Genomic DNA, 21169 nt, shown 5'->3' with positions numbered 1-21169 from the left:
TTTTTTCCAGGCCGCACACTTCTGTCTGAGCTTCAACAGCAAAGGGGTCAAGTTCAATGAAAGATATTGTGTGGGGTCTGGGGTCACCTGAATACCCAAATATCTAAATTCCTTAACCATCAGTACATCTTTAGCACATTCAGGCAGAGGGCTTATCACGGGGTCTAGGGGCATGAGAACAGACTTGTTCCAATTAATACTGAAGCCTGATAGTTCCCCGAAGTCCGCGATTAATGACATCGCATTCTCCAGAGACCTACCAGTATCTCCTAGGTAAATTAGCGTGTCATCTGCGAATAAGGAGATTACATCTTGCCCGGCACCCCTGGTAAAGCCAGTTATGCCAGGCGAGGCACGCATATGGATCGCCAAGGGTTCCAGCGCCAGGGCGAACAGCAGGGGGGAGAGTGGACACCCCTGCCGCGTCCCCCTGAACAGCCGGAAGGAGTCTGAGACCTCTCCATTGATTCTCATTCTAGCCTTCGGCGATCCATACAACAGTTGAACCCACTTCAAGAAGGAGGGACCCACTCCAAATCTATTTAGCACTTCCCACAAATATGGCCATTCCACACTATCAAATGCCTTGGCCGCGTCCAAGGAGAAAATGGCCCTATTGCCTGGGTTGTCTACTGGGATTTGCATATTAAGAAATAATCTTCGCAAATTTTGTGCAGTTGATCTAGTGGGGATAAATCCCGATTGGTCCCTATGAACCACGCGGTGGATACACTTAGATAGTCTAGTGGCCAGGACCCTAGCCAAGAGTTTCACATCGAACGTGAGCAGTGATATTGGCCTGTACGAGTCCGGGGAAAGGGGATCCTTCCCCGGCTTCAGCAGGACCACTATGAGGGCCTCGTCCATAGAGGAGGGCAGCCTTCCAGCCTCAAAGGCCGCATTATACACCTTTAGCAATATGGGTATAAGTTGTTCAGAGTATCTGCCATATACCTCAGAGGGAAGACCATCAGCCCCGGGCGCCTTTCCATTATGGGCTAGTGCTAATGCGTTGAGAAGCTCTTCCCTGGTCAGGGGGGCATTGAGCATAGCCATATCTGAGGCAGGAATATGTGGCATCTGATATTTATCTAGAAATGAATGTATCTGATCGGTAGTGGGACTAACCTTCGACGTATAAACGCCCTGGAAGAAACTTTTGAAGCATTCAATGATGGATTGTGTGGACTGACATACCACCCCCCTAGCATCAGTAATCGCAGTAATATGTGAAGGCGACTGTTGGGATCTAGCTAATATCGCTAATAGGTGGCCTGTATTTTCTCCCTCCTCGAAATGTCTTTGCTGCAAAAAGAACCTTTTGTTTTCAGCCAGCTGCAACGAAAGGTCCTTGAGCATGGACTGGGCGGCCAGCCATCTTCTCTTATTATCCTCTGAGGGATTTGCTATGTAGTCTGTTTCAGAGTGGTGGGCATCCGCCAAGACCCGAGTCTCCCATTCCTTAGTATTAGTCTTAATAGTATTAATAGCTCTAATAAGTTGACCCCTCAAGTAGGCCTTTGCTGAATCCCATACAATTCGCAAATCGGCTGACCCTATATTGTCGCTAAAGAAGTTGGTTAGGAGCAGCGGGATCGGGTCAGAATCTGTCAATAGGGACAGCCAGAATGGATTAAGTTTCCACAGGCTATTTCCTCTTCCCCCTCCCAGGCCTAGATCTACCGTGAATGGGGAGTGGTCCGATGTGTGTCTCGGGTGGTATTGAGAGGATCTCACCATGGGCAGTAGTGGCTCATTCCCCAGACCTAGATCAATCCTAGATAGTCCCCCTACCGAGGCCGACTGGCAGGAAAATGTTCTTGCCTCCGGGTTGTGCATTCTCCATATATCAGTTAACCCTAACTCATCAACCAGTCGAGCAAAGGGTGTAGGGCCCTTCCTCCCATGTGTATCCCCCCCCACCGCACTTTTGAACTTGTCCTTCCCATGGTCCAAGAAATTGTTGAAATCCCCAAGGACTAGTACAGGGATACCAGGGAGACAAGACATAAATTCGGCTAATAGCTTAATAACGCTAGATGAGAACGGTGGTGGAATATACACCCCCGCTAGTACACATTTTACCCCAGATAGGGAGCAATACAGGAAAACATATCTTCCATCAGGGTCAATCTTAGCATCTATATACGTGTATTGGGTGCCCCTCCGAATCATAATACTCACTCCTCGTGAATACACGGTGTGAGTAGAGTGGTATTGATGGCAGAACTGTCTGATTGCTATTTTGGAAGTGGATCCCGTTGGGAGGTGGGTCTCCTGTAAACAGACTACCTCTGCACCTAGCCTCTTAATGGTACGCATCACCTCCAGGCGTTTAACCGGAGAACCTAATCCCCGCACATTCCATGACATACATCTCGTTATTTTGGACATTGTATAACATGCAGTATATGGGCAGGAGAATACTGTGACGACATGCATAAGTAGTAGAAGTATAGACAGGAGTAAGAATTCAGCCAGATAGCAAATAGTGGGTCTGGGAAATTCACCGGGACAGGGGACCTAATCAAGCAAAAGTCACGCAGCGGGCAGTTTAGACCACGATAGGAATGGACATGAACCAGGGACAGTGCAAAAGTAAATTGGACAGTCAGGTGGAGAGTTAAGCAGCATGGCACGGCAGAACTGTTTTTCAATTGAAAGAAATGTAATATGGCCAACATGGCCTGAATAACTTTAGTCAGCGGGACTGAACAGGGCTTTATGCAACCCTTCTGGGGGCAACAGTGGAAGCGCACCATAGTGTCTTAAAACTTCTCAACAGCCAACTTCTAGCTCTCAGCAACCAAAGTGAACATTAACCGCCTGTCGGCGAATAATTTGGAAGAAACAATAATGGATCCTGTTTGCGGGAGTACTGCTTTCTTTCAATCTGCAGGGCGTCTGCCTCTAGAGTCTCTGATCGATTGTTACTCTCGATCCAGCCATTGTGCAGCAGCATTAGGTGAATCAAAAAATTGTACAGAGCCAAACACTTCCACACGCAGTCTAGCGGGGTACAGCATAGCATATTTCAGCTCCAGGCTTCTCAAACGGCGTTTAACATCTAGGAACTTGCTCCTCTTCTTCTGCAGTTCCGCCGAGAAGTCTGGGAACAGTGAAATCTTTGTGTTGTCAATTTTTAGGGCGGCGGGATTGATTCTAGCGTTGTACAGGATAGCGTCTCTGTCCCGATAGTGCAATAGTTTAAACAGAAAAGGCCTCGGTGGTGCACCGGGCTGTGGGGGTCTGGATGGCACCCTATGAGCACGTTCAACCGAGAACATGGGGGAGAACACTTCCTTCCCAAAAGCAGCTACCAGCCATTTCTCTATAAATTCAACAGGGTTCTTCCCCTCCATTTTTTCTGGCAGGCCTATGGCCCTAACGTTATTTCTCCTCATCCTGTTCTCTAATTCTTCCAGACGAGAGGAGTGCTGATCAATTAGGTGGTTGTTATAGGAGAGATCTCTCTGCATGGGCCCCATGTCATCCTCAATGGTGCTCACCCTTTCCTCCAGTGCTGAGGTTCTCTCTCTCATCTTTTGGGCGTCTTGTCTGAGAAAGGAGATCTCAGACTTCATCCCCTTGACTTCTGTGGTAAGGGCCGTTATGGATATATTGCACGAGGTCACCGCTGCAAATATGTCCCGTAAGGTGGGCTCTCCCTCTGTAGTAGGGCTCACTGGTGACTGGGGCCTAGTGGATTCAGGGTTTGGAGTACTCACTGTGTCCCACAGAAGTCCCGCTTGCACCGAGTCCTCCAGGGGTACTGTGTCATCTGCTTCGGATCCCCCGCCTGGCGAGTCCTCCGGAGTGCTGGAGGAGGCCACCGGATCTTTTGGTAGCTGTTTGGAGAACAGTTTTTCTGCTGCCTCGCGGTGTTTCTCCCTGGCTGTGCGGCCTGCATACGCGCCATTTTGGGACATGTGCTCCGCCGGCTTGTGGACTAGCTGCTTCTTCCCGGACGACATCGTGGGACCGGAGCGCCAAAAAAGGTATGTTCGTGATCCCGGGATCGTGAGGAATCCAGCGGTATGCTTTAGGGCTGTATTCGGTATCTTCCGCAGGATTTGATCAAGGATTCTCGGCGGAGCTCACCTTAGCTGCGTCCGGCTACATTCGCTGCCTGGCCACGCCCCTGCAATAAGGTATTTAGAAGTACCTTAAAACAGTGTATTTCAACAATCAAATTATGTCTGCATAAAAGACAACTTTTACCAAGTTCTCCCTGGTGTGGGTCAGTGGGTCAGTTAATGTGACTGTAATGAGATTACATACTAGGAAGACATGGCTGGAAAAAGACAGGACAGGGAATTTGGAACTGTTACAGCACATCAGTTAAAGGTAATTAGAGCAAGTCTACTTGGCATATGATATTGAAGGTTTGAAAGTAGGTGTAAATAATAGAAGAGTTGGTTTTACTAAAACAGTTCCCTACTTAGCTGATATCTCTTCAGGGAAAAAAATTCAAATCTATTTTTACGAATCTATGTTAAAGTTTTAGGAACGTTTACATAAATAATTTGTATGCGGATTTCCATTTATTGCTGGCTTTTTATATCTTTTGGGGAAATTATATAGAAATACATATATTGCTTGGCTTAAAGAAAAGTGGGATTATTATAGCTAGTGTATAGAGTTCAGAGAATGTCAGTTCCTAGGAATGTTTTAGACCTTAGGTAAATACACCCACAAGTATCGATCCAAAGCTGAAATACCAGTTATGGCAGACCTATGCGCATATTCAGTGTGGTAAAGGGCAAATTCAGTATCTTATAACAACCAAGTGTTCACTGACCAGACTTCTTTAAACACATTTTTTAATTGATACCATTATTTACTGTCTTTTGGCACATTGTCATTGTTCTATGCAGGGTATATTTCTATAGTATCTTTCTTTTCCTAAAATTTTGCACTTTTTAAAACGTTCCTTTGGATTTATGTTCCTAGATGCTCTAATGATTATTTTTACATGTCCTTTTCACAGAATCACTCTTCATCGATGACTGAAGTCACTTGAAATCATTTATGGAAATATAAAGAACTGTTTTTATACTAGCGCAAGAACAACAAGGAACACAGTTGCTCAATGTTAAACTGTGATTATCAGTATTATGTTCTATCTAGTTAGCTAGATGTTTTGTACAATTTTGTTCAAGGAAGTGATGTAGCTTGCCCTGATATTTCTTTTATTCTATTGTAGTGTCAACATCAACATCCCATTAGTATGCCATAATGCAATTTTCTCCTGTTATGGTATATGGTGCACTAAAAAAACAACCATCTTTTTGAATTGTCAATGTTATGTGATCATGTTTGTATACAATTTTTGTATTATTTTATATGCATTAAACTGCTGTGTAAATTAAAATGCTATCAAACATTTTAATTTTATTTCTTTACAGAACAGGATATTTTAATACTTGAAATATGTATGGGAATGAGCATAAAATTTTTCTTTCTACAAAGTTATAAATTATGCTTCAAACTCCACTACTAATCTTTATAAGTAGCTGATGTTTTACACTCATATGGGCATATTTTTTCATGTTCAGATGCATCAATTGTAAATTCACAGTACAGTTACATCTGTGATTCGACAACTGTTTAAAAGTTTGTTTTTCTAAACTTGTATTTTGGACAGGGCCTGATGATTATAATAATGCACCCATTTCAACTATGACAGGGCCCAGAGAAGGAGAGCATGTGACATACCAATGTAATTTAAAAAAGTACATTTAGGGTGGGTATTTTGAGAATTAGGACCACAGTGGAGATGGGGTCCCATAAAATGTATTCCTGGTGTCTCGAATATTCTCTTATTTTAATAGGGTTTCGTAGGAAAACCAAAGCAATACCTGACAAAGTGATAGGTAGCTTGTGATCAAATCCTTATATTGACTTGTGTCCTGTCCAAAAAATGATCAACTTCAATCTAGAAACTTGAGCCACAGAATGGCATCAGACAGCATTCTTGGGTGCCCTTGTAACTATATGTATCACAGAAGGATGAGCACCTTTTGTTGGGAGCCTCACAGCAGCTACCAAGTTATACCTATTTCTTTGGAAAATATTGACTCATTCATACATGTATATAACAGTTTTCCAAAGAAACAAAATAATTGTAATTGAGTTCAAAGTTAAATAATGTTGGTGTTGTCTATGAAATGTTTACTTTGCCTTCTTGGGAGTAAGAGAAAAACTGTCATTGGGTATCCTTCAGTCTTCTGCAGCTTCCAAAAAGCCATCAAGTTCTAAGTATACAACTATAGTGACAAATTGAAAATTAGATTGTTTATAAATAATATTAACATGCTACAAGCCTGAACCAAAAGAATCAGTTTGTTCAGTGATAAAAGATCTTTTCGAGTTTTTGGACATAAAAAAAATGTGCCCATATTAACTTGCTGTTGTCATAAAAAGCAGCTAATGTGTGACGCTTTCTTTTCCAGCTGCTAGGGTGCCTGCATGTGGATGCAAAGCTCAGTCTTTTAAGATGCTGTTGATGGAAGTTGCTTTGAGCTCATAGTACTATGACTGTATGCACTACATACAAACAATATTTACCAGGTTTAAAAGGACCTAATGCATAGATGAGCTTTAGAGCCTGTTTGTGTTATGGTCTTTGTTCTTGGGTAGATAGACAACTGCAGCTTGTTTCCACGTGCATTTAACTTCAGTTTGAGATGCTTTCAAGAGCTTTTACAGTTTATTGACAGGTGCATTTGACCTGCACGAGACTTATGACTCTTTATGACCAGCATTTGATCTCCTTCTAAACAGCATCAATTTGCTTGGAGCTGTTTTTGTATTCCTACAGACTTGCGAGTTGAAAAAGATGATTGACACAGGCCCTCACAATGCAGGTTAGGTGAATCAGAAAACCACTTTGTGACAATACGCCGACTGATGTGTCCTGCAGTTCTGTCCACTGTATAACTGTTTGTGAACACTATAGTAGTAAATGATGGCTATAATGTACAGATTAAACTGCATCAGTGCTGGGAGCTTGATGCAAGAGCCAAGCTACTTCTCTAAAAAGGCAACCCTGTGTATTGCTTCCTGATTTCTATTTCGTCTAGAACTACAATGACAATGACTGTGAAAATATTGTTGATGCTTCTAAGGGAAGCATTGACTTACAACATTTTAAACAAAAAAAACAATATATCCTGCTGATATTTAATAAGTAATGATGTTTGTACAGCTTTTGAATTTGTAATTGTAAATTATAACACTGAAAAACTTTACCATATTAAAAAGTGACATTTTCAAGGTAATGGGAAACCCGTTGTACTAATACTGTTCACAATATATTCTCACGCATGGCTGAAATATACGGGATGGTGTAAAGACAACTTGTGATGACTGGTGCAAGGCTTGCATACAATGGCATAAACATTTTTGGTAATGTTATGGTCTATTAATTTTATTTCTTAAAAAAAGAACAACAAATAATAATATAAAAAAAAATGACATTTAAACATTAAAATCAACATTATTTTATCAGTAATATACATCATTTATTTTCTTGGTAATATACAATTTTCAGTTCTTACCAAGATATATCACTTTCATATTTTGAAATGTCTGTGTTTTATTCTGGTTTAAACCAGTAAGTACTTTGGTGATGTTTAAATTTTAAACGTTTTTGAGCAATAAACTGTTCAATTTTAGCTAGTGTTGTTGAGTGTATTTATTTCCACATACATTTTGTGTAGTTTTGCACAGCATGGTTGTGGATTCAATACATGATTGCTGTGACCCTTAAGCTGCAAAAATGGTGGTGGTGATGGGTGTTACACAGTATTTTGCTCTTGGTCCTGATAGCCTTTGTGAGGTCTGAAACACCAACAAAATCCTCTGAGAAAAACTATTTGCTCAAAGCCCAACTCCAACTAAAATTTAGTTTTGTAAAGACAGAGCTGGAAAGGGTTAGAACATCAGACCTTTTTTTTTTTACGTTTGTATACCTATTATAGAGAACAAAGACAAAACACATGTTCATGACTTTGTTCCTGGTTGAATATGGACTTTCTGAAGTATGTGATCCTTTAAATCTTCCGTCTGACTTTTAGCTCACTTGAAAACTGTGGGTAGAATACCAAGGAAACTAGGCAACCGCTAAAGCAATAAATATAATTTGATATTTTCACAGTGATGTGGTCAAATTAATCCCAAAAGTAAGGAGGGTGGAGTTGTACTGAATTTAGTGCCACCCTAATTTTTCCAAAATGCACAAGTTAGTGACAAAATCATGAAATTGAAAACTCTCACACTAGAATACAACTAGCTCCAGCTGAACAAGTTGACTAAACAAAACTTGTAACAGTATCATAAATCATGTTTATCCCAAGAAGATCTGCAAAACCTCTTAATGGAAAAAAACATTGTACACAGCATTAAGCCAGAGACTATTACATTTAAAACAAGCATCTACCCAAATGTAAAAGAAAATAGCAGTTACTTTAATATCATACATGCCTATGCCATACTGCCCACAAGGTGGATGAGACCAATTACATCTCCTAAGAAGAATAAGCATCATTATCATGTCTAATGTCTATAGAATTGTGATTTAATTTTTTGCCATAATATGTTGGTTGTTGGACAGCAAAACATGGTCATCTAGAAATATTTACATAGTTGGAAACATAACAATAAAGGAATGTCCACTCAGGTATAATGAACCACTTCAGCACTCCTACATCCATACCGTAATTTTTCACACTAATTCTCATTTAATTTGTTGTTGCTTATTCTATATTTTTTCTTATTTATCTTCTTTTGTAGATATTTTCTTGCATAATTTTGTCATTTTCTCCCTCTTCTCTCTCATTTGTAAAAATAATATACACAATATAAATTATTCTCTAAATGATCTAAACCATAAATTATAGAATCCAATGTTTTTAAAGTGCTATCATATTTTAAACCTTTCTGTCTGCATGGAGGTGCGTATTACAGATATTTAATAAAAGTCAGAAATGTTACAGCAGATACGGTGAACAGTGTGCATTTCTATTAAAATATGTGGTCGCAGCTATTATTTCTGTATGTAAAGGGCTATCTATGGACGTAACAGATCCTAGTGATGGTAACTTTCAGTCTTCTGACTTAGATGAGTGTGCTGTGAGCTGGAAAATCTATATACAGGGTGAGACTGAAAGTTCTATTGTTACAGATTTGGCACATTGAAAGGTGCAGTACCCATAGCAATAAGAACAATTAAACTATATATATTTTTTTTCTACAGAAAGGTTTACCCTGTCAGTTAATCTTTTGTTGTTTAAGAAATTTCTGTTGGGAAATCTCACAAAAAATCCTAGACAGTTGACATTGGAGTAAGCATCCCCTCTAGTGTCTATACTAAATAGTGCAGCATTCCTTAAAACAAGATTGTGCAAGAAAATAAAATAAAAGTCGTTTTTACCTCATATTTAAAAGCACATAGATTAATATGTATATATATGTATATATATATATATATATATATATATATATATATATATATATATATATATATATATATATATATATATATATATAATGTACATATTCAAACCAAAATAAACTCTTTTGTAAATAATACAGTATCAAAGATCAATAATTTCCCGTTGTACCAACTTTACCCAACCAGATGCACTACCAGATGTGCCCTCACCTAACAGGAGGTCATAAACAGCATTATATCTCAGCCTTCACCAGTCCAAGAAATGATCAGGAACTTTTATGTTTAAGGAAAATACAGAGAAACTCCATAGTGCTCACTGAATAGTTATTAAAGCAAAACTTCTAAAATTGGACTCACATCTGGTTGCAGTTTATTTACACTACACTGTTGTGCAGAATCAGGGACACCGAAATGCTGGCTGGCAGAATGTTTTGTGTGTAATAAACTGTATAGACAGGCTGTCAGGGTCAGCAGGTAAGACCACCAGACACATAGCTACACAGAGGAACTGAGACCAAACAAAGGATATATATATATATATATATATATATATATATATATATATATATATATATATATATATATATATATATATATATATATGATATTTATTTACAGTGTACACACACCAATAAACATACACAGCAACTAGTGAAAACATAAACCACTCCAGCAAACAAGAACAAAAATTGAACCTAACTGCTATCTATATACAATATCTACAACATAAGGGACAAAGGTAACAGGGATGCAATGAAGGGGAACACAACTGGGAACAAGAGCATGGAACAAGGCAGAGGGGTGCAGGACAGATCAGGACACAGAAGGTTCAGAAAAGGTGTCAGGTGCAATCTGGTAGCAAGGAGGCAATCAGACAGGATAGTGACACCCTGGGGGAAGGGAGGAACAGCTGGAGCCAGGTGTGGCTGATCAGAACCTTCTGGGAGACACCTGCTGGTAGACACTGGAACTGCAGCCATCTGCAAAGTGAACCCCAGTGCCACCAGCAGGTGAACTCAACCCTGCTAGATTTTTTGTTCTCCGGATGCTCCACAAGGCCCTACCCACTGCAAGCCGACCGAGTACCGCACTGCCAACATCCGAAGGCTTGGTGAGAACCCCACCTCTGGGGTCCCAAAACTGGCTGGGTTTTCTTCTGGTCAGACCCTCTGAAATGTACAGTATTTGGTAGTCCCTCAAGACAGCAGGTACCCCAATGCTGGGATTCCACAGGTTATCTGCAGACTTAGCCCTGGGGTCATGTGACAGTGCTGGAACCCAGACACTGAAGTGTCTCATCATAATTCTGTAGCTTGCCTGGTTTACAGGACTTGCTCTGCACATCAAAAACCACTAAGGTCTCTCTGAGGCACTGGATACCCGACCAGGGTCCCCTAGTACACCCAGAGCTGTGGCAATTGCATCCAGATCATGGCAAGGCACAGATCGTACTCTGCCATTCCCCGGGAGCTTACCACCACCAGGGCCATGAAGGCAGATGCAGCTACCAGTTTCCAATGTCCGAACCACCAGACTTTGGCATCATAGGAACAACACACTGCCAGAGGGACTCAATCGAGGCAACCGTCAAATGAATCTGAGGCCCAGCAGATGACCCATTAGCAGGTGGACACTCAGCCTTTGCATAGCAATCCAACTAAGCAGCTGGCATAGAGTCAATAGAACCTGGCGGGGTGGTAAGGAGAAGACATCTAAGATCAATGGTAGACTTGTCATCGGACAGCAGACCCTCAGAGGCAGGCAAGTTGTTGGGCACAGGATGTCCAGAGGCAGGCTGGGAAGCAGGCACCGGATCAGCAGGCTGGGCAACAGGCAGAGACACATCAGACTGGGCAGTGGCACAGGTAACGACATAGTCCAACTGGGAAGCAGCCCTGGATATATCGCAGTCCGGACGGGCGGCAGCCCCTGAATTAGCACAGTCCAGTGGGGCGGCAGCCCCAGAATCAGTACAGTCCAGAGGGGTGGCAGCCCCAGAATCAGCAAAGTCCAGAGGGGCGGTGGGCACCAGATAAACAGGCTGGGCAGTGGGCACTTCAGACTGGGTAGCAGCCCAGGAACCAGCATAGTCCAGCGGGGCAGCGGCAGCCCGGGAACCCACTGTAGCAAGCTTGGCAACAGATGGCAGGTCACCAGTGGCAGGATTGGCAACAGATGGCAGCATGGAGAAGGAATGAACCCCATCAGCAGGCGGCATCAGCATGGAGGAGTCATTGATATCATCAGCAGGCGGCATCAGCATGGAGGAGGCATGGACATCAGCAGCAGGCAGCAACATGGAGAAGGCATGGACATCAGCAGCAGGTGGCAACATGGAGGAGGCATGGACATCAGCAGCAGGCAGCAACATGGAGGAGGACTGGAACGCATCTGCAGTCTGCATGGAGGAGAACTGAATCGCATCAGCAGTCTGCATGGAGGAGGACTGGATCGCATCAGGCACTGGATCGGTGTGAACAGGATCAGCAGGCAACATGGATAGTGGCACAGTTATAAGAGCAGGAGACAAGTTTTGTTTCTTTTTCTTTGGCTTAGATATTGGAGTTGTCTTGTGCTGACCAGACTGTACTGCTGATGGTAAGATAGTAATAGTTACTAGAACGAATATTAGAAATACAGAAAGAGGCCTGAGATGTTGCTATGGGTAACAGCACTGCAGGGGGAGCTTTTGATATATTGCATACAGGGGAAATGTGCTTACTGGTGGCAGGGTACTTATGCACAATGCTTTAGCAACCATCCCAAAAATCCAGCCTGGTACATAGTAAATGGGGGAGTGAAAACATCATGGCCCTGACAGGTAAACTGAAATAGTAGCTCAGAACAGACCTGAATCAGGGGTTGCACATTAATAAGAGTGAATCTGCCTTCGACAGCTAGGCATGTGCAGTCAGAATGTTTCCCAACAGCTCCTACTCAGTTAGATTCTGTCACAGTGAACAACACAAATCTTTATCCTCTACTGCAAGCTGCACACTGCAAATAACCTTTACTTTATTCTGACAAAGGCAAAAAACTCAAGTAGTTTCCAAGTGTAGCAGATCTGGTCGTTAGTGGACGTCACTATTATGGCAGGGTCAGCAGCTATGACCACCAGACACGTAGCTACACAGAGGAACTGAAACCAAACAAAGAATATATATATTAAAGCGGTGGTTCACCCTAAAAACTACATTTTCTTATTCCACTGCCCCCCCACATTACAATCCGTTAAGGCTCTTATTATTTTTTTCATGCTGTACATACCTTAGTACAGCATATTCACCCGTGCATCCGGGTTGCGAGTCCCGCGGGAGTGGGCGTTCCTCACATGCCAGTGATTGACATTTTGCCCAAAAACGAGCTCCCCCCGTCGCGTAAGCCGCGTCACGATTGGCGAAAGGAGCCGAACGGCGATGCGCAGTATAGCGCCGACTCGCCGTTCGGCTCCTTTCGCCAACCGTGACGCGGCTTACGCGACGGGGGGGAGCTCGTTTTTGGGCAAAACGTCAATCACCGGCATGTGAGGAACGCCCACTCCCGCGGGACTCGCAACCCGGATGCACAGGTGAATATGCTGTACTAAGGTATGTACAGCATGAGAAAAAAAAGTTAAGAGCCTTAATCGGATTGTAATGTGGGGGGGGCAGTGGAATAATAAAATGTAGTTTTTAGGGTGAACCACCCCTTTAAAGTGATATTTATTTACAGTGAGCACACACCAATAAACATACACAGCAACTAGTGAAAACATAAACCACTCCAGCAAACAAGAACAAAAATAACTAATGAACCTAAATGTAAGAAGGGGTATTACCGCGCTACCAAAGGACTTGTGGGAGCGAAACTAAAGGGAAGAGAGGGGGGATGGGAGAGTGGGGAAGGACAGTGAACAAACAAGGGGAGAAAAGGTAAAACTGCTGCGGCACTGCAAGTGTATCAAAACCCAAAATATATGAATAAAAAATAGTGCTGCGCTATAGGGATAGGAAATAATAGTATAACTCTCATACATACAGTGCTAGATGCAAAAATGAAATAAGTGCATCTAAACAGTGTAACAGTACACAACTTCAGTGATGCATAATAACTAATGAACCTAACTGCTATCTATATACAATGGCCCGGATTCAGATACAAGATACGCCGGCGTATCTCCTGATACGCCGTCGTATCTCTGACTGCGGGCCGTCGTATCTATGCGCCTGATTCAGAGAATCAGTTACGCATAGATAGCCCTAAGATCCGACTGGTGTAAGTGTCTTACACTGTCGTATCTTAGGCTGCATAATCACGCTGGCCGCTAGGTGGCGCTTCCGTATAGTTACGCGAAGAATATGCTAAATAGGTATTTATGCCGATTCAGAAACGTACAGCCCGCCGGCGCATTTTTTTACGTCGTTTACGTTAGGCTTTTTCCGGCATATAGTTACCCCTGCTATATGAGGCGTAGCTAATGTTAAGTATGGACGTCGTTCCCGCGCCGAGTTTTGAAAATTTTACGTCGTTTGCGTAAGTCGTTCCCGAATAGGGCTTTGCATAAGTTACGTTCACGTCGATACCAATGAGGCTTTGCGGCGGATTTTCGATCATGCGCACTGGGATTGTTTCACGAACGGCGCATGCGCCGTTCACAAAAAACGTAAAATACGCGGGGTCAAGTCAAATTTAAATAAAACACGCCCCCAACATCCCCATTTGAATTAGGCGGGCTTACGCCGCCACACATACGTTACGCCGCCGTAACTAAGGGCGCAAGTTATTTTTGCATAAGGAACTTGCGCCCAAAGTTAGGGCAGCGTAACGTATCGGAGATACGTTACGCCAGCAGAAAGATCCGCTGATCTTTCTGAATCTGGCCCAATATCTACAACATAATGGACAATGGTAACAGGGATGCAATGAAGGGGAACACGACTGGGAACAAGAGCATGGAAGGCAGAGGGATGCAGGACGGATCAGGACACAGAAGGTTCAGGAAAGGTATCAGGTGCAATCTGGTAGCAAGGAGACAATCAGACAGGACAGTGACACCCTGGGGAAAGGGAGGAGCAGCTGGAGCCAGATCTAGCTGATCAGAACCTGCTGGCTTCTGGGAGACATCTGCTGGTGGACACTGGAACTGCAGCCATCTGCAAAGTGAACCTCAGTGCCACCAGCAGGTGAATTCAACCCCGACAAAGGCTGTAGTTACTCACTCTACCGGTAACAGCTCTCTGCTTTCACAGGCAGTCTCTGTGTGAGTAGAGAGAGCCAATGACTGCACCATGCAGCCTGTGTTTACATTTTTGTGATGCAGTGGTTGAACGAAGCATCCATATTATACAGGACCAATTTTATGTGATTCTCTGGGTCTGGGCGATACAGTGATCACTAAGCTTGCATGTGCAGTGAGCTGCACACGAGCCGTCAATTGTGGAGGACTTGGAATCCCAGTCTTAGTCCATAGGGTTCAAGCGCTGCGCAAACTGTTGGCGCTATATAAATCCTGTATAATAATATAATAATAATATTGAGTGGGAACACCCTTTGCAGCTATAACAACTTCAACTCTTGTGGGAAGGCTGTCCACAAGGTTTAGGAGAGTGTCTATGTGTCTATGGGAATGTTTGACCATTCTTCCAGAAGCACATTTGTGAAGTCAGGCACTGATGTTGAACGTGAAGGCCTGGCTTGCAGTCTCCACTTGAATTCACCCCAAAGGTGTTCTATCAGGTTGAGGTCAGTACTGTGTGACACAGCAGTGCCTACCCACAGAGCATAGGGGGTACATATTACTGAATTCAAGGAAGAAAATGTGTGGGGATTTTCACAAAGTAAGTTTACAAACATCAAGATCATTCAGATTTATAGGAGTAGACTAGAAATAATTGATATTCAATGTGCATATAAAAATATTGATTTTGTCATTTTGAACTGGCCATAGATAGCTTTGGGGAATATAAACAAGGCAGCACCCTTTGCAGTGTTATAATATAACCCAGTTCCTGTCACCTTTACTGGACTCTGTATGGTAACCACATATGTTTTAGCTTAAGACCTTCATTTTTTTGTGTGTTAGTATTTAAAAATGGATGTGAAATATTTGTTAGCTATAATCGCAAAGAATCCTAGCAAATTTGTAAAAGTGTATTAACATTACTAGGGCACACGTAGGGACATAACAGTGTGGCTATTGTTTTGAAAACATTTCTTCCAGGTCTTTATACATGGATCAGACCATTGCAGATACTTCCAAAGTACTTGGGCTGCCAGAAAACTGTAACCAGTTCTATTGACCTATGATAAAACAATTCTCACAGATATATTTATCACTGAAAATGTGCATCATATATACACACAGACACACTTATAATAATGGTTGCTCAGTTTTTTTTTCTTTTTTGCAGAGTTCAGGACTGAATGAGTTACGTAAAAGCGCTGAGTTTAGGAGTATGCTATGTACAGAGCAGTGCCGGGACCATGTCATCCATCGCCCAGGGCAAAGTACCCAAACTGCGCCCCCCCCCCCCCGTGACGTGCAAGCTTAGGGGATCCTACGCTCAGCAGTCACTTGTTAAATCACTGCTGCTGTCACTACTCCTGTCAGCCTTGCAACAGAAGCAAGGTGCCCCCATCTCTACAGCAAACTATTGCATCCAGGGCAATTGTTCCTTTCGTCCACCCCTTGTCCTGGCCCTGCTGACATCACACCCACCTAGAGTGGTCTGCTGTAACATCACTGACCACCTGGTATACTGCCACCTACTGGACACTTGACAAATGTGCTCATATGTTAATTTTACATGTGAGTGCAATATATAATTTTCATTTGTATTCAGTTTTAATAAATACTACACTCAGTTAATGGCGCTCTCTCTCCCTCTTTCTTTATTTTTTGGTGTTTACATGTTCTGCTGATGGGAACTGTCCCAGATCCCGCAGGAAGGAGAGACTTCTGACAAAAGCATCATATGAACTTTTTATGGACTTTCCCTAAGGACTAATAATTTTTCCTTGTTTGTGTTATATGATGTAAATTTGTGCACTAGAACTGTTTTGTGTCTGGGTGTCTACTTTACATAGCTGACAATATTCGGGTAATGACTGCAATTTTAAAATTTTAACAAAGGTACTTACTGGTGAACTAAGGTGTATTCAGACTTCCTGTGTATGTCACGTGTTACTCTCTTGCAGGCTAAGGCATTATGTTATTTCTTAAAAGAAAACCAAGATGAATTTGACTTGAGGTGCTTTAACTAACTACAGATGAAATTACATATAAACTTTAAGCAATTTTTAATAGAGTTTTCTTGCTTCAACATGCATTACTAAAACTTGTACAGTACAGTATACTGATTTCCTCTTCCAGGAGCTCACGTCCTAGCTACTGACTTGCCCGATGTATTTGGCAATCTGAGATTTACTGTGGCAAGAAACACAAGAGGGTGCTCTTTGCATATGCCCTAAGTGAATGAACTGGTGTGCAGTCAAGATCTTGAATCGTACAACCCCAAAATCACGTGCATATGATTATATTCTTGTGGCAGATGTAGTCAACCAGTTGTATCTGCAATTCTGCTTACTTTAATATACAAGAACAAGCACTGTCACACACCGTTTCCAGGTTCCAGCTAGAGCCAGGCTCATCTAGGTCGCAGCGCCGCCGCCAGCACAGTTTTCTGCACTCCTCTGAGTCTTCCCGCCCCTGGCTGTGAGTGACAGGCCAGGACTAGGGGGAGTGCACAGTGAAGCACAGCGTGCTGACAGGGAAGAGAGGTGAACGAATTGTTGTGCCGACACTGCTGAGTGCATGATCGCACTCAGCACACTTACAGACAGTTTTACAGGTACAGGCAGCAGCGCTGGCTAGTGTGTATAGAGTGACACCTGCGAGTGCACCCCCCCTCCTCCAGCAAATTCTACCGCCCTGGGCACCCGCCCCTTTCGCCCCTGCCTTGTACCGGCCCTGGTACAGAGTGCAGAGTTCAGGGGTACATTACATATATAGTTCAGGGTTTAGAGTGCATTACAAACAGAGTGCAGGATTCAGGATGCATTATTTACTGAGTGCAGGGTTCAGGAGTGTATTATGTAAAAAGCACAGGGTTCAGGAGTGAGTTATATAAAGACTGCAGAGTTCAGGGTGTTCTACGTACAGAGTGCAGGGTTCAGGGTGTGCTAGATACTAAGTGCAAAGTTAAGTGTATGCTACATACAGAGTGTAGAGTTGAAGGTGCGCTACATACAGAATGCAGGGTTTCAGGAGTGCCACATTTCAGCTGAAAAAAGCCGTAAGTAATAGTATACAATGCAAACACTGCTGGCAACTTTGAATAATACAGCCACAGCACCTGTTATCATTAGGGATGAGCCAAACACCCCCCTGTTCGGTATGCACCAGAACTTGCGAACACACCAAATGTTCGCGTGAACTTTAGAACTCTGTTAAAGTCTATGGGACTCGAACATTTGAAATCTAAAGTGCTCATTTTAAAGGCTAATATGCCTATGCCAAGTGTTTGGGGACCTGGGTCCTGTCCCAGGGGAAATGTATCAATGCAAAAAAATATTTTAAAAACTGCAGTTTTTTTTCGGGAGCAGTGAATTTAATAATGCTAAAAGTGAAACATTAAAAGTGAAATTATACTTTAAATTTCGTACCTAAGGGGGGTGTAAAGATAGCATGTGAAATAGCGCATGTTTCCAGTACATAGAACTGTCCCTGCACAAAGTGTCATTTCTGAAAGGAAAAAAAGTCTTTTAAAACCGGACTTGCGGCTATAATGAATTGTCGGCTCTGGCAATTCAGAGAGAATTCATTCATAAAAAAAAAGAAAATAGCGTGGGGTTCCCCCCAAATTCCATTACCAGGCCCTTCAGGTCTGGTATGGATTTTAAGGGGAACTCCACCCAAAATAAAAAAAAAATATTGTGGAGTTCCCCCAAAAATTCACACCAGACCCCCTTATCCGAGCACGTTAAACTGGCCGGCCGCAGAAAAGAGGGGGGGAAAGAGTGCGGCCCCCCCTCTCCTGAACCATACCAGGCCACATGCCCTCACCATGGGGAGGATGTCCCCATGTTGATGGGGACAAGGGCCTCATCCCCACAACCCTTGCCCGGTGGTTGTGGGGGTCTGCGGGCGGGGGGCTTATCAGAATGTGGAAGACCCCTTTAACAAAGGGGACCCCCAGATCCTGCCCCCCTATGTGAATTGATAATGGGGTACATTGTACCCCTACCATTTCACGAAGGAAGTGTAAATAGTTGCAAAAAACACACACACACAGTAGAAAAAAGTCCAGCAGTGGTAATCTACTCGGTCCCAGCTCCCTGCTCCAACATTGTCTATATTCAGCGACAGGTGATCTCCGATCCAGCGATGAGAAGATCCATCCATCCAGAGCACAGCCACGCCGACCTCCTCTCTCCGCTGGACACAGCCCAGCGAATGACGCGGCTGAAGCTGTGACATGTCTTATATAGGGGAGGCGGGGCCACCCGTCACGTGACTCCGCACCCTCTGACACACCCTCTGCTACGTCACTGGTGAAGCCCAGCAAGGGTGAAGACTAGGCTTCCCCAGTGACGTAGCAGAGGGTGCGTCAGAGAGGGCCCCGCCTCCCCTATATAAAAAATGTCACAGCTTCAGCCGCGTCATTCGCTGGGCTGTGTCCAGCGGAGAGAGGAGGTCGGCATGGCTGCGCTCTGGATGGATGGAAGGTTCAGTGGGTGTATGCAGTACCCGGTGCATTAGAAAGGGTACGGTCCAGAGGAACGCTCTTGGGTCTCATCCTCAGATGTACATGCCCCTGTCCTCCTCCGTGATTTCCATAGACGTTTTCCCATCTAGCCCGGTTGTCCTCTGAGAGGGAGGGGTCGTTGAGGAGGGGGTACTGTCAGGTAAAATTGTGCAAAAAGAAGTGAGAATGTGAAACTATCAGGGCTGGGCTCAGCCCTTCCTTCTCTGAGCTGGCTGCTCAGCTGTCGGCTAATTGCCAGCTCCTACAGTATCTCTCCACAGTGACTCACCTGTTGATGATATACTGCTTGCCAGTCCTGCCTACTTAAGCTGTCCAGTTCAGATGATCTCTGCCTTCACCTTGGTCAACATCACAGAGACTCCTGCATTCCTGTTGAAGACTTGCTTAGCTGATGTTCCTTCTGGCTCCAGATCCTGCTTGCTGTTCTACTACGTTCATCTCCGGCTCTCTCACATTTGGCTTGGCATTTGGCTTGGCTGACTATCCGATTCCTGAACTCTGGCTATGTTTTGACTACCCTTACTCTGTTTAGCAATTCATTAAAACGTATCTTTTTATCTAACAGTAAACTGATATCTGTATAATATGGGTGATTGCACATCAATTTTTTTTATGTCATAATGAAGTACATCTAATGGTTCCTGTGTGACAACCTAAGCCAGTCCCAAATCCAGTTACTATGTGATGCATAAGCTTCACAAATTGCCTCGTACGCTCCCTCTCTTAAACGCTGCAGCTCACAGAGGGAGGGTTTCTGTAAGAGAGACATTACTGTCAATCTGAAAAGCATTGGACAGGACTTAATGTGACTAGCTTCTGATGGACAGGCTACAGTCCTGTGAAATAGCAGTGGCAATGCTTATAGACATGCCTCAGGCAACATCTTCTCGTCCTTCAGTAACTGTAGTGTGGACAGTCAAAGCCTACACGAGGATGGCAATGTTATGTGATTATGAGAGAAGTGTAGCATCATTTTCACCCTATCACAGGAATCTGCACTGGGTGGACTTCTCTGGCAGGCTGGAGACTTTGCACAATGCATGGTAAAGGAAAAACTGTAAATGCAGCTGCACTTACAATTAGGTGCTGCGGCACATTTTGTTTCATGGGAGGCCATAGTTCTACTTTTAAAAAGCATGAATTCATGTCTTAATTTTTTTGCAGATAATCTTCTTTAGGTTGAATAGTGTAAATAACTAACAAGGGAAATGGAATAGGAAAGGGGGTCAGAGAGTGACCTGGAAATTTTGAACCATTAGATAAACAGTTTATTTTCAATACAGGCATACCCCACTTTAAGTACACAATGGAGTTTATTTACTTTCGCTGGAAAGTGCAAAATCAAGCTCACTTCTGTATAGAAACCAATGAGTTTCCAGGTTTTATTACCAAAGCTTAATTGAACAAGCTGAGGATACAAGCTTATTGGTTTCTATGCAGAATTGAGCCTGATTTTGCACTCTCCAGCGATAGTAAAAAAAAACATTGTGTACTTAAAAGTGGGGTATACCTTACATGGTAGTTAATCAAACTGTTACAACTTTGGTTAATTTATTCTATTAAATGTTTTAATTCTATTTAAGTGTCTATATATCCCCTTTATTGCTAAAGTAAACCACATTTTAGGTTTATTATGTGTAAAGCTATGACTGGAAAACAAACATTTAACAGTTTCTATTAATTCTGGCCATTGTTGTGTCTAATTTTATGTCACAAAAAGAAATTACCATCTCTTACGCCAGGCATTTTATTAAGTATTTATTTCAATACTGTCTTTTTATTGTTCCCTTGGGAAGAGTTGTTGTTAAACTGCTGTTCTGTTTATTTTATTACACATTTTTCAAGAACGTTTTCTATTAAGAGAATTCCTAGAGGGTAAACCTCTATAATTCCACTTTAGTTGCTTTAGATCATGTTTACACATTTGACAGTAGTAACCTACTTCTGAATTCTGGTTTTTATTCAC

General features: G+C 42.9%; 1 protein-coding gene across 2 annotated transcripts in view; it reads left to right on the top strand.

Annotated features, from left to right (window-relative positions):
• PLPPR1 (phospholipid phosphatase related 1) overlaps positions 1 to 7833 on the top strand; it is a 206168-nt gene extending 198335 nt beyond the window's left edge. For both annotated transcript variants that reach the window (XM_040361011.1, XM_040361010.1), the window contains one exon: positions 4991 to 7833. In XM_040361011.1, the coding sequence (XP_040216945.1) occupies positions 4991 to 5023 (33 nt within the window). In that variant the 3' untranslated portion in view covers positions 5024 to 7833. The remainder of the gene's footprint in view (positions 1 to 4990) is intronic.
• Positions 7834 to 21169: the final 13336 nt, after the last annotated feature.

Source organism: Rana temporaria, chromosome 1 (assembly GCF_905171775.1).
Source record: "Rana temporaria chromosome 1, aRanTem1.1, whole genome shotgun sequence".
Classification (NCBI taxonomy): Eukaryota; Metazoa; Chordata; class Amphibia; order Anura; family Ranidae; genus Rana; species Rana temporaria.
The sequence above is the reverse complement of the archived record's forward strand: the minus strand, read 5'-3'. Positions and strand labels throughout refer to the sequence as shown.